Source organism: Ixodes scapularis, unplaced genomic scaffold, assembly GCF_016920785.2.
Source record: "Ixodes scapularis isolate PalLabHiFi unplaced genomic scaffold, ASM1692078v2 ptg001080l_1__unscaffolded, whole genome shotgun sequence".
NCBI lineage: Eukaryota > Metazoa > Arthropoda > Arachnida > Ixodida > Ixodidae > Ixodes > Ixodes scapularis.
In genome coordinates this window covers 789,113-804,063 of record NW_024610096.1, presented here as the reverse complement: position 1 = coordinate 804,063, position 14,951 = coordinate 789,113, and the positions used below count along the sequence as shown (strand labels likewise).

General features: G+C 46.0%; 1 protein-coding gene across 4 annotated transcripts in view; it reads right to left on the bottom strand.

The window, feature by feature from the left end:
* The window catches only part of LOC8027744 (iduronate 2-sulfatase), an 83,254-nt gene that overhangs the window by 15,357 nt on the left and 52,946 nt on the right, over positions 1–14,951 (bottom strand). For all 4 annotated transcript variants that reach the window (XM_040219923.3, XM_040219926.3, XM_040219924.3 and 1 more), the window contains exon 8: positions 12,658–12,784. In XM_040219923.3, coding sequence (XP_040075857.2) covers positions 12,658–12,784 — 127 coding nt within the window. The remainder of the gene's footprint in view (positions 1–12,657; positions 12,785–14,951) is intronic.

Here is a 14,951-nt window from a genome sequence, read left to right as displayed (position 1 = left end):
AAACGATTCACCAGATTGCAAAAAAAAAATTCTTTCCATTACACTCCAGCCAGAGGCATCCCACTGCATCGGCATCGATCTCAATGACCTTCTGAGATGACCACCTCTCAACCTTTATAATGTGAGTGGTGCCAAACGAGGGAGAGGCTGCATAGCCCTTTGTAACAAGAAATACTCTCTTCATGTTACTGCAGCTCACTGAAACAATGCGCTGAATCTTTGCACAGACATTGTTTGGCAGCCTTACTGCTGTGCAGTCCGTTCTGTTTGGCCTTTGGTACTGCTCACTGTGGAACACACGTCCAGAGATGCAAACTCTGTCATGCTCTACAACAGGGCCAGTGATTTGATCAGGGACTTGCCTCTCGATCAACCCATACAAAGGCCCTTCTACGGGCCTTGGTTTGCCGAGAAGCGCTACAGGCTCTTTGTTCGGCGCACCACACTGGAGGAAGTCCCGAACGTGAGGGCTTGCGACTGCCTTGCATGCGTTTACTTTCTGAGTCATTATAACACGTGTCATGATCTGGTGCGGCACACCCTTCGCTGAAGTGACGAGGTTCTTAAGCTTTCCCATGCTTGCCTCAAAGCCAAAGCATGAATGTGCCCAAAGAGGTCCCTGCAGCATGACACTCTTTGCAAGATGTAGCAGCTGATGCACATTGGACGTCATTTCTTTCTCAGAGTAAAGGAACTGGACACCTACAACAAACTGCACCAGGCAGTCCGTGCTGTCAGCAATGTCGGCGGAGGACACCTCGTCTTGAAGAAGCAGAAAAATACCTCGCACTAGCAGGCTGAAGTGGGTTAGGTAGCAACCAGGCAAAATGGCTTCCACGCACACCGGGCAGAAGTAGAGCAGCCATTGCTGCCATTCGGTGGCCTTCCAAAACTTCCTTAAAAGAACAGATCTAGGCAGACGTGCCATGCACTGTGGGGGCTTGATGTGACAGAGCCGCTCGTCAATCTCTTTCAGGAGTTGTGGCGATTCAATGTAGTACGCAGCACCGACATTGGATAGCCACAACTCCAGAAACTGGCGCGTCACACCAAGCAGCGCACAGTGCATGTAATCTGGCGTGAAACTCCACACAATGTCGAAACCGGCCAAGGTGATTAAGGCTGAAGGCCCCTTTACCCCCTCAACATGCGTGCCCGTCTCAAACGCTTCGGCCATGTTGCGTTCCACTCCTTCTTTGGTCCTATCAGGCACACTGGCAGAGCTAACAGGGTACTTGACTGTCCCTGTTGAGCAAGTGAAAGGACAAAAAGATTAATTGTTACAAATATGAGCATATTGATTTTCATCCTTAACATCCTTAGATCGTAGAGTATGTACACCCTGACTCCCGAATTGCCGCGTGATAACTACTATGTAACCATAAAATACAGGAAGCCCTTTTTTAATTGCTCCATCAAATCCGTGATATGGGTGAATACTGGGCCCTAAACAGGTAAACAATTATGCATCAAATTTTTTTTTATTCCACAAATGCAACATACCATATTTTGTTGCAGTAAAAATCTTATCCAAGGGCATAGAACACAATTGAAAAAGCACCAGAATAATGGCAGGCAAGAGGCAGTTTGGATAGCAGGGTCAGTGTATAGACCGACATGCAGCTCTGACATCACGCCTATGCGGTGGCGCTGTTGTCACCACGGCGCATGGGCAGAAGCTTCACCTCGCACGAATCTGGTTTCTGTACTCGTGCAGTGCCCACACCTGATGTGGGCAAACAGGCTTGTTTGTAAACAGTGTCAATCTATTGCATGGATAATCAGTTGCACACAATCTCTGATTAACTGTGCTGTATTGTTCTATGGGGCAGTTTATATAATAGTAGAGGTTAAACTGTATAATTAAACTCTCGTATATCTTCAACAGTCTTGCCTGGGTGCAGGCACCAGCCACACCCAAAGTAGCCGTTATATTGAACCATGTTCTGCATCAGAGCCCTGGCTGGGGAATCGGCTGAGCAGCAGATGCAGTATACCTGGAACAGAAGCAGGTCAAACTGTGAAACGTTCCAACATTTTATAATGACTAAAGGAAACAAAGTGTTGTGTAGGAGCAGGCCTCCATACTCTTAGATACTGCTTCTGTGTTATTTAGTAAGCAATGTCATTTTATATATTGATATAAATGAAAACGTTGTCTTTGTGGCACTTCCAGAAATAAATTATTTCAAAATATGACTAACGGAAAGGATAACAAAAAAAATATTCCAAAGGAACTGTTCTCTAGTAGACCGAAATTGTCACTGAGGAGAAACCAAACTGGAAGAGGGCTTGGATCCTCCGTCATATTATTAGGTCTATCTGTATTTCAGAGTGAAAAACAATGTAAGCTAACCTTTCCAGTAATCAGAAACAAACCTGATTTCGTGGCTATCACTAGTAAGATATAAAATCTTTGAGATGCAATTTGTTATAAAATAAAAAAATGTATGGCAAGCACTCGTGTTGGCATGTGTAACTTTTGTGAGTCCATAACCAGAGGAATGGCCTGGACGGGAGGGGAGGGGTACTTGGAAACGAAAGATTGTGGGAGAGGGGTATCCAGACACGAGATCCCTGGTAGGGGGCGGGTGGATACCTGGACACGAAAGATCCTGGGGGCAGGTATGGCGAATGTCCCGAGAGAGGGGATGCCCGAACACAAAAGGTCGTGGGGGTCTCGGGGACACTCGCTGAACGCAAATGTCCTAGGATGGGGGGTACCCGGACACGAAAGATTGTGGGGTAGAGGGGAGGGGAGGGAAAGGGGGGGCGACTGAAGCCATGAGGCTTATGTCACTCAGCCAGTCAGTTAATGCTCAGCCTTCACGTTCAACCAAAGGCTAGCCTATAAACGTTGCACATTAAAAAAAGTATACATTACCTTCGAGATGAAGGTCTCCCCATCACAGGTCCATTCCACGCCAGTCTTGGTGAGCAGGTCCATCTGTTTGGCGAAGGCCTGCAGCACCAAAGTCATGTCAGGGTGGCTCTGACCGTACCAGAGCATGGAGATGGTCAAGTTCTTGCAGCGAAGGTCTGGAGGCAACTCGTTTATAGTCATCTGCACTGGCCAAATTGAGAACTTGGAGGAATTGAAGAGCGGACTGCCGTCCGAGTTCACTGTCATCGTCACGTCCATCTTCTTGAGGTTGAGCTCCTCTCGTTGCTTTCTGTATAAGCTCCATCCGTAATATCACCCATGGCAGTTGGGTCACAACGATCTGATAGCTTCTGCAGGGAGGACTTCAGCGACCTCGCAACTTCTTCAGATGCGAGCATTGAAGTGAGCTGCTGCTCCAACGGAAGGCTGACAAAAAAATGGCCTTCTGTCGTCAGCTCTTCTCCGGTGTACTTTTGACCACACTGCGCGCACGTTGCCTCAACTTGCTTTCTCTCCTTGAGGTCTCCTGCAGATTCCCCCAGAAGAAGCATGCAGTGTGGACAGTAAAAGTGGAAGGTTGAAGACTCCAGCGAAATCCCCGCGAATTTCTTAAATAAGAACTTCGTATCGGGAAGGTCATCTCTCTTCTGGATAAAGCCAACGAACTTCATCAGGTTCTCTACTAGCGTCCACGACATTCCAGATGTGACGGCGAAGTCCATCACCAGCGTGACTAAGTCTTGCGCAGAAAATTCAGAGTCGGTAGGAGCTCCGCGACTGCCAGAACCTTCGCAGTCTTGCTCATTTACAGAACCTTCGCAGACTTGCTCATCTGCCACCTGTGTGCCAGACTCCTCACATTCGTCTCCCTCGTCTAAATCACTGTTGCTCAGTGAAGAATTTCCGGGGCCGGGCGGCCCATTGCCCGCAGGTACGGTCGACACTCCACTGTCGTCAGGTTTCGTTTGTGTGTTGGATCGCTCGGCACAAAGAGACCGGTGCTCTGTCGACCTCGGTAGGCCGGCTCCGTCGAAGAACGGCTCCAATTAGAGCTTGCGCCGCTTTGGCGTCACACGCCACTAGGTAATTTTACGTCAACAGTTCTCAAAGGAAACACAACTAATAAACTCCACGTTATCTCAACATCGTCCCTCAAAACTCGCTGCCAGACCTCGGTGCCTCGGTAGGCCGGAGGCTGCGTCTTTGGATTTGGTTTTTGTCGACAAAATAAAAATAAGAAAATTATGGAAACAAGAAAAAAAAAGGACAAAAGATATATTAGTTTAATAATAGCTTATTCAGTTGATTTATTATAGTTTAATTTCGTATTTCATCAACTCTGATGCTTTGGAGGAGCCCAACGTGGCACAGGGAAACGCTCTGTGGCTAAAAGAAGAAGAAAATAGTTTAGCAGCTGGCAACCCTGAGTACCTGAGCTTACAGCCTGAGTCTTTGTGGACGGTGGAGCGGAGCTCGCTTCTCAATTCGACCGAACTCTCTGCACGTTTTGTGTTTTCCTGTTGCGTTATCTTTCGGCTTCCTAAATATTGTGTTCAGTGGTTCTTGCAGTTGTTTCTTCATATAGTCATTTTACGTTTGTTTTTGGATTCGGATCGAGAACCGTCATGTACGCGCTGGTTCGGTTTGTGGATGACCTGGACAGGCGCCGCCATGTGATGCACGTCGATAATATACGAAACTTCAACCCAGTTCATAAAACTGACTTCAACAACAAGGCTCACTACACGGTGCTGTGGACAGACAACGTGGACAGTGGGAACACTGGGGATTACACTGCGCAAATTCTTATGCTCGGCGGTAAGCACTCGTTATAGGCCGCGATTAGGCCTCTTTGGTGCTTGTATTTCCGCTAAATTTTCGCCCTGTCAATTTTGTAGATACCGAAGAAGAACTGCGCGAATGCCCTAAGAGGGTCCCAGTGCCAAGATTAACGGCCGCAGAGGTGAGCTCGGAGGACGAGACGGAGACGTCTACCCAAAAACGAAAGAAGGTAATATCCCCAACCTCATTTCACTTTCCGGTTTGAGCAAAGCTATATACACGAGCTTGTGCACCTCCCACCGGATATTGCTATACGCACGACGCGAAACGGATGGTTCAAGCACGTAGCCAAGGGGGGAGGAGGCCGAAATCTTCCATACTGCTGGGGCCTCCTCGCCCCCCTACCCCTCTTACAGCATTTTGTCATGCCTTACCCAACCAAAATCCTGGCTACGTGCCTGGAATGGTTAGAACGAGTTTCCGAAGTGGTAGCGTAGCTCTATGGTAAGGTGTCTGCTTTGTATGCAGCGGACCCCGGTTCGATCCACAGTGTGGGCTTTTTTCTTTTTTTGTTTTCCCGAACATAGCATTGTTTTGTCAAGCATGTGCCGATATTTACGACATTTCTTTTTACAATTAACACTGGAAAAAGACAAAAAAAAAATGAATGTTGTCGGCAAAAATTTGTTGAACTAAATGGTTGGAACTCCCTTTCCGGAGGTGCAATGGGGGTTGCGGGGCTTGGAGTACAGAGTGTGGGGGGGGGGGGGGGGGGGGGGGGGGGGGGGGGGCAAGCGGGTTAATAGTTTTGTAATTTGCAGCCGCACACTGTCGCCGTAAAGCGGCGTGTACGCAGGCGGGGGTTGGGTTAACACGCTCTCCAGTGATACACGCGCCATCCGAAGAGAGTGACCCAAATGCCATGACCTCTCTGCGTCGTGCGTACAGCCATTTCTGGTCAAGGTGCACGATCTTGTGCATATAGCTGTACTCTTCCGATTTATGCAGTGGGGAACATTTCCTTGCGCTCAAGCTTCCAGGGGGTTGGCAGTAAAATATAGGGTGGAGTGTGTGGTCCGTGTCGGGAGGGTCTTTCGGCGAGTCGGCTCCATGCCCGGCTCTACGCATCTTTCTAAATGCGTGAGCATTTCTGAGCGAAATCTATGTATGCATCTGCTTTGCATACATTTGTGCTATATTACTGTTTCACTGACTGATTTTGCCCTTATCTATTACAGGGTTATTAACGCTTTTTTGAACCTAAAATGGAACTTTTTAGTGCCTAAACATTTCGCCGCTAGTTATATCTGACAAATAAATGCTAGCCACATTTATTTGTTACTCCATTTAGTGAGAGACATTCAGGCAAAATGCAGCATGAGCACCACCTGATGTTTCTGCCTCTACCCCCTTTCCCAAACAAATGTCACTGGCCCATGTTTGAGACTGGCGTAAGCCAAAGCAGCTAACTGATAGTTCCAATTTACGTTTTTCAGAAGTGACCAGTTCACGAGTTTTCTTTTCACTATGCAAAACTCTCAAGCTTGTGATTTCTGGGAAACATTTATACTATACATGTTTCACATAACTTGGCGAACTGTGGAGGCTGCGGCGCCTGCGACCCACTGAGGGCGACTGAGAAGGAGGCCTCGTTACCGCCACAGCAACAGCTCAGTCCGTGACAAGAAAGTAGTTCTAGACTTTTTCTTTTAATGCCAGTTGAACTCTTGCGATTGCATCTCTATTGACACGACAGGAAAGAAAGACGAAGACGTTTTACTTTTTATTGATACTTAATTCGGATCTACCCTTTTCCAAGAACAGTGGGGTTTTTGAACAATGTTTGAATAATTGCAGCCCTGTAATTGACCACTTCCACTCAAAATTAACGCGCGCCACAGATTCGCTAGTAAATTGAGCGTATGGTTGTATCATGAACTGTTCCCGAAGCGCTCGCTAATCTAGCGGACAGCAATTTTGCAGCGGTGGATGTTCATCCAAAGTTGGTTGGTTTTGGAGCGGATGACTCTTGGCCAGCAGACGACAGCTGGTTCCTCTGGGCCTCGCATTTGGCTCAGTGACACACACGCTCCTGTGACTTGGTGTCACGTGCCTTGCTCCGACGCTCTTATTGGGTCGCGGGAGCCGTAGCCTTTACATTGATGGAACTACGCAGCGCAGCATTCCATCAATGTCAAACCAACTAGCCCAACTTCAAGCATTATTAGCCTCCACAGTTTGTAGTATATGTGCTATAATTGATGTCACTGTGACCAACACTAAGTGAATACTTATTTGCTTCAATTTCACTCATAGGTAGGAAAAAAGGTAAAGAAAAATCAGGCGGCTGTCAAGAGAGACAGCTACGAGGCAATCCTACAAAACCAGCTGAGCCTGGCCCACGAAAAAAATGCGAACACCGTTCGAGTTACCGTGAGTATGCTGCAATTGTGTATTTGGGATAGGATGTGAACTGGTGTATATTAAATATTTTGGTGAAAACCCAAGACTGAGGTAAACAACAGATGACGACTGGAGAATGTCTCGTTTTGAGACGTTCTCCTTCTCTTTCCTTGTCGTCGTTTGTCATTTACGTCAGTCTCGACTTTTCACCAAAGAGCAAAACATTTGGGATGACTGAAATTCTTGTTATCCTCTCCAATCCTAGAGGTCTGGCATTAGCATACACTTTTATGCTCCAAAATAATGTTTAGCGCAAAAGGCAGCCTGCTTCCACCAGCACGTCAAGTTCGGATGACTCGCTGGTTTCCAGCAATGAGCTTCAGGAAGCACGCAAGAAGGCAAAGTTTTGGAAGTCCCGAAGCAAGGAACTGCAGGAGGATAACAAGTTCCTACAAGAGCAAGTCCGTTCACAGCAGGTACCCCTGGAATCCAAGATCTTTAGGTGTGAGTGGTAAACCTTTACAAATTCTTTTTTTTTAATGACTATTTTGTTTTGGAAGTTGGTGTATTACTGGGAAAGTTTCTATTTACAATCTGTAGTGTCTGCACCAGGCATATAGCCAGGATTTTGTTTTGGGGGACACTCCCGGGTAACGTGGTTGCTCTGCACCTATTCTATGCAATAGAAACATGATCAATTCTTATGATGATCATTAAATGAATGACACTTATTTAAACAGTGGACGAGCTCCAGAGTAGAAGCCAAGATCCAGCCGGGGACCATGGTAGTCTGGGTATGTACAGATATTTTGTTTATAGTTTAGGGGTATTTGATTAGTCAGATTAGTTGCATTGTTTACAAATGCTTACAAGACCGGGGGAGAGAAAACCTATCATCCTGGAAAACCTAACGACCGATAACACTGCTTGATGTTCTAGAGATGTGACACTGGCTTTGATGGCTTTAGAGAGCTACCTGACCTATCTCAGTCTCAAAATGTTCCGAGCCTGTAAGCTAACCTATCTGCTTTCACGTATCAGCTGCTGCTTCTACTACACTGGTGCAAAGCGGTGAAGCGCTGCTGTAATGCGCAGTGATCAAGCTTGCAAAGCACTCGGGCTCTTGCTAAAGAGTCTGCCGCCTCATTCAAAGTCATGCCCACCTACATTGTGTTTAAATTAACTAATCTTGTACTTCGATGGAGGTCGTTCGTAAGGTTTCCAAGAAATTTAATGCTGATCTACTATGTGATGGGGATTCCAGGGTTGGGAAACAATCACTTCAACTGGCTCACATTGTTGATGCTGTTTCGTTTAATACAGCACCAGAGACTGAGGGGCTCGCTGAACCCTGTCAAGCCGTGAAACAGTGCCAAGCTTCTACATCCAGGGCAGCACCCACAGCAGGACGTAAGTTAGTTGAATGTATGGGTCTTTGTGGAAGTCAAATTTGTTATTTTTTGTATTTATAGCACGCCCAGGGCTGCTTGGACCTCATCCCCAGGAAATGAAATGTGAGTTGACAATCATGCAGCCTTTTACATCTGAAACAAACTAACCTAAATGCACTGCGTATATTTACAGCCAACCAAGGAGTCGTTCCGCACATTCCCCGGTCAAGCAATGCTATGGCAGGTGAGTTGGCTGTGTGCATATCTAGCTTTTCTATATGGAACCCTATCCTGCATTTACTCTCTGCATCGCTCTCAGGGCTGGCTGCACAGGTGCCTCACGTCAGGGTTCCTGCGGCAGGTGAGTTACTTCTTGATACTTTAGGAACATTGCCTTGCTATGAAATTTTAATAACCTGGCATGAGCTCATGTGTTCCTGCTTGCATATGCATGGCTTCAGGAACAGCTGCTAATCATGTTAGCTGAACAACCCAAATGTTTGACTGAGCTCTAATTTCAGCATCACCTGGTGGATGCCTGGAGGAATTTTCTTATATGCCTGATGGTTCAGTAAGTACCTTTCTAGTTTTGTAAGGTGCATCTAGAAAGGTTTGCGACAGAGAAGGAAACAGGAAAAATATCTTGCATATCCGTCAGTTATTAGATGTAAAGTTGAAAGATAACCTAGTCTCACATTTTGTTCAGGTAGCAAAACGTGATTGGTTATAGATTACTTATTTCTTTGGTCAGTGAATATTTCATGTTCTTTATAATGCAATCAATTTCCTGTGTTAATATGTGAGTCTTTTTGTTTTTTCATTAGCCATAAGGAGTGGGTCTAGGATCATACCTATTTTTTTCTGCAAGTTATACCACAACTGAAACTCAGTGTACAAAAAATAGTGTGGGTAAAGCTTATTACAGTCCTTCCATCAAAAAAACATGAGAAAGGGCACTAGGCTACTCAGAAAGGGCATACAATCAATTTAATTGTCACAAGGACTTAATGTTTGCAATTTTGTAAAGATTGGTTATGCAGATAAGTCTTGATCGATTGTGAAATTTTGTGCCTGCAAAATATTCGCGAGGCTTGTACCTCATAAAATATCGAGCTCACGAAAATAGAGTTTTGAGCTTAATATCTTGCGAGCCCACGACTCTCTTTTTTGTGGGCTCGTAAAATCTTCATGCTTGGGATTTGCTAAATTCCCGAGCAGAGGGAGCATGCTGGGTTTGTAGTTTCATGAATGTGCTGCATATGTTGCTGTCTGCAGTAGTCCTGGTGACAACATATCTTTGGATGCAGTGGCGGGGGCTGAGGTGGCTGGGATGTCCATGCATTGGGAAGAGGGGGGGGGGGTAAAAATGCATGTGTATAGTATAGGGTCGGTTGGGGGCGGGGAGGGGGGGGAGGGTCAGTCAGTCAGAGTCTTGGGAGAAGGAAATCAAAGGAAGTGTTGCTGAGCCGGAAGCTCAATATGTCACCTTTGTTTTGGGGTAGGGGAGGGGGAGTGAAAGGTAAAGATAGGAGAAGGGTGGTTGCCCCAGTGTCGCGCCGCAAAATCGCGCCGCCGCGCAACGCAAGCCGCACGAAGAAGCCCCCACGGCCGAGCAGAGCGGCCGGTGAAGTGCACTTCTTCCTCGTAGAAGTTCGAGTCAGAGTCTTCCCTAATTCTTGAGTCAGTCTTCTTACCTTCCTTTTAGTGGGCCGCCACAGAATACACCAATGCGGGGGAGGGGGGGGGGGGGGGGGGTTGAAGGCCCATAAGCCCCCCCCCCCCCTTCTGGCTACGCCCCTGTTTGGATGTAGCATACCAATTGATAAAGTTTCCTTTGTTTTCCCATCTGCACTATATTGACTAAACTTCGTATCCGCATACTGCAAGCCCCTTTTACACGACTGAAGTCTTTGTCACTATCAAGCTCTGTTATAATAAGCTTAGGCCGTATGTGTTGCTGTATGCAGCAGTAACTTTTACAGCAAATAACAATTTGCATGATCTTTTGCTGTTGCCTTATTGCAGTTGGTTACTTTGAATCTTTTCCGCAGACAAGGAGAGCATATGTCACTGCACTTTCAGCATGCTCCTTGGTTATTGGGAATTTTGCAAGTGGTCGAGAGGCGTAGCTTTTGCTGTAAAATTACTACTTTTCCATTTTGTGTTGCTCAGATATGCAAATAACGAGATACCTGTGACATAGATCATGCTGTTGTGCAATCTGTTTGCAGCTTCACCTCCAAAAAGGCATCACGCTGACAGCAGTCCAGGCGGCGCGAGTGATGAAATTAAAAAAACCGACACTGGTGGTGAAGGAAACAGCCCAGTGCATCTGGACACAAGCCGGGCTGGCGGCACGCAGTGTGTCCGGGGTGCTCGCACCAAAGAAGAAGAACTCTGGTGAAGAGCCGAAGCCTGCTCTAACTCCAGAAAAGATTGGTGTTGTCATAGGTGAGTTTACTAAATGAACAAAATGTTATGAAGTCTATAACATTTTATGATTTCATTTGCAGCTACCTTATCCCACTGGGCCATAAAGAAGGATGTGGATGCATCTCCGGCAGTGGCAAACCTGACCAACATTTTAACTGAAAAAATTCAAGATTCTATCAAAGCGGAGAGGCGACTACAGGCTTCGCAAGAATAGACACCACAGCCTTTGGTTGAGGCCATTTGAATAAACAAAAAAAGATTGCGTATAGAGCGTTTCATTACTTGAGTCCTAGACCCAGAAGCATGAGCTAGCGCCTAGTGCGACCAGCTGCAACTGGGATCCAACTGGTCCCAGTCTAACTGGGACCAGTTGCAACTGGGACCCAACTGGTCCCAGTTGCAACTGGTCTCAGTTGTAACTGGGACCAGTTGCAACTGGAAATTGTCCCTTTAACCAGTTGAACTGGGACCAGTTGGATCCCAGTTAGAAATTTTCACCTGGGAGTGTTCGAAAAGTCCTACGTCTATATCGGCAACAAGCAATTCTTCAAAGAAGTCAGGAATTCTTGCGGTTTGGTTGGGTTCGGCAACTGACAGCTTGTGCGCCACATCGTGTTGAAACTTCCAAGAAGCCGTTCCCTCTCATTTGTGTTTGTGTGGTTGTCCTGCTTTGACCGTGTCGACAAATAACACGGATTACATCTTTCAAGTCCGCTACTTTTATGGTAAGTGCACTGCAACCTACTTCATGGCAACGATTGACCGTTCTTCTATTCGTACTCTTCCAGATTATCTATATAATTATGCAGCCACTATTCTCGCGGCAGCCGAGCGAATAATTTCCCGAATGTCTACCTTCATAGTCTAGAATTACCTCGGTTCTTGTTTGGTTTGCTATCTTCTCAGTTGTATAAAAGCTTAGAGTGCCTCTCACATTTCACAGATCGCTTGCACGTTTGTACTTGTCTACAGAAGACGTAATAAACTTTGAGGAGAATTGAAAACAATCTTTTGTGTCTGTTTTCCTGTCCATTTGCAAGCACCTACGTGAGTACATTTGTTCTACGTGTTTCCTCCATGTTATAAATAGTTTTATGAGTTTCGGAACGTCTTAAATAAGTTTAAGATAACCAACCTACCAGACGACCCCCGTTTAAGGCTAGCGCATAATTTCCCGATTCGAATGGCACGTTCAAACTTGTGGTCACGTGCAAGGTCGAACGGGCACCTGTATCAAAGGGGCACCCATATCAAACGGGCACCTGTATCAAACGGGTACCGTTTCGAGCGGGTACCGTTTCAAACGGCTACCCGTATCCCATAATCCCGTTTGATCCAAACGGGTCGACAAGTTTGCAACCATTTGATTTACCAGTTTGCCACCCGTTTGAATTTCAAATGGTTTTTTTCAGTAGGGAGGTCATGTACACCAATATAGGAATAAAAAGTGTTTCCTGGTGTGTTTTTGGAGCGCCGTGTGAAGTTGGAATCCAGCGAGTGTAGTTTTCGAGTGGTTATTTTTCGCGACCACATGTGCATACATACATTTTTATAAGCCACGTTTTCCCGCCCTTGATTTTGATAGTGCTATACTTGCAAGATAGAGCTTGTTTTTTTAATCCCAAAGCAGTGGACTGTGACTTTTATGCCTTAGTTTACAAGTATATGGAGAAAAAAAAGTACTTGTTGCGTGCCTTATGTTGTTTAGTTCTTTTTTTTTATTTTGAGAGGAAACGATAAAGGTCAAAACATGTCGACGATTACCGTGGTCTCCGATGAAGACGACCCATGTGTTCCTCCGCAGCCCAGTCTCATTGAGGACGTCGAGGAGGCTACTCACCTGGGAGTCCAGGTACGAAACGGCGGCGTAGTAGTGCCTGCGGATATCCTTCTGCAAACAAGAATGCCCAATCGCTCTGAAGGACATGTTCGTCCATGACATACATGCGCGCTCTCCGAATTCGAAGGGGATGCATTGAATTATTGAGGGAAATGGGCCCCAGTATGCAAATGATTTGAGGGAGGGAAAAACCAGAAAGAAACGCACAATCTAGTCTGGCCAACGTGGGTGGAAGCGCTTTGTTGGGGCACCAAGGAAGATTGGCAAGGTTCGACTATCAGACGATCTGCACACACCGGAAACCAGATGGCCGGCTCCCAGAGGCCGTACTTACAAACGTGTATAAAATGTGCGGCCGTAAAGACTAACACATTGGTCACGCCTTGCATAATTTTCATTCTAAAGACATACCTGAAATAGGGCACGCAAACTTCGTTTGCCAAAAAGCTTTATTTTTTTGTTTTGTTTTACAGTTTCACTCGAAGGTGTTGAAATATTTAAAATAAAGCAAACACGGCGACTGTGCGTTTCCCATGTAGACGTTCTACTGAAAGAGGGCAAGAGAGAAAAAGGAAAGGGCTACCGGCGCTTTCCTCCTTGCTGGTTAGTTAGGAACGAGCGGAAGTCACCGATGGACGCCTTGAACGCGTGTGTTGCTCCAAGTTCGCTTGTTTTCTTCGCTCTTTTATCGATTTTTAACTTCCAGATTTAATTAGCGCTAGCGCATTTAATGACGGCAATCCCCTGGTCATCGCGACACCATTTTTCGGTAACAGGCTGCGCAAAAAACAATCGAAAGCGCAGAATGTTATCAGAGGATATCTGTATCGCGCACGGGATCCAACAAAGCAACTGCGGCTGCAATGTCTTTGAATACCATCGCTTTCCTAATGACCAAAACCTTCGGCGGCAGTGGGTTGCGTTGGTAAATACCTACTTTTTCCAGCGTCGGGAAAAAGAAAATACTTTTTTATTGACGCTATCCTCTCGAATGTGCTCGGAACGTTTCTTGAATAGAACGCGTACCGAACTTACCACTGTACCGCCAATGAACATGAGTATGCATTCGCGAGGTAGGTGCAAGTTTTCCGGTGAAAATCGCTGTTTTAGCTTATAACCTTTCGAAACTCAATTTATCTTAGTATACTGATATCTTGCAGTGGTGACATTGATGCGAGTTTTATTATCTACAACGCTCAGTTGAAGATTTTTCGCCGCCGGGCGTGGCTGTAGCTGGAAATCATCGAAAAGTTAGTTCTATCGGTTTTTCTTAATCGTGATCTCCTGTGCAACAGCAGAAAGCCGTGAACTCATGTTGACCATCACAACGCGACTGCGATGTTTTTATCTTGCAAATTAGTACATAACGTCGGTGGAAAGAAAACTTCAATATTCATTGCTGAAATACGCTCATGCATCGATTTCGAATCGTAAAGCCATTGATCGACTCGCTCCGGCAATATACATATCTCGACTTCGCAGCTTTCAGTTCTAGACAAAGGACACACTCGTCGACACGAGATCTTCAATTTAAACGTTTATAAACATCTGCAAGCCGGAGCCTTCGATCGTTGCCTGCAATGCTCTTACTTTGGGCATCCTTATTAACATGAAATTTCACTGTTGTGGACGATACAAAACGCCAAACATAGGATCGGTGTACTGCATCTAAAAGGACAAAAAATCAATCGCTGTCAACTGATGCAATATTCTGAGTAGTCACCACCGATTTCTATCGGTGGCGCATTCAGTTCCCCTCTTCTGGGCATCGCCACATTGGCGAATAACATAATGCGCGAAAAGAAACGTTCCCAATAAGATAAAAAAAAAACCGACATCCGCGGCATACAAGAAGAGAAGAGTCGGATACCCAGCACTTTGGAGCACCCAACCAGCATACCCAACGCGGGAGCGGCGTCCCGAAGAACACTTTCGCCAACGTTTCTAACCATTCAGCTTGGCCGCATAACCTGACGCTCGCTAGATGGCGCTACAGTACTCAAAATGGCGCTACCCATGATAAAACGGTATAATTAAAACAAGAACACCGACTTGACATAACAAAAAAAACAACTTCATTAGACGTTTCGCCTCCCATGCGGGAGGCATCATCAGTAGTTACACAGCAAATGCAGGGTTCAACCTAAACTCAACGCTATTTATCACGAATGTCCGTGTAAGCTTCGTGGAGAGGGCCGCGGTTTTTGTTGCACACGAT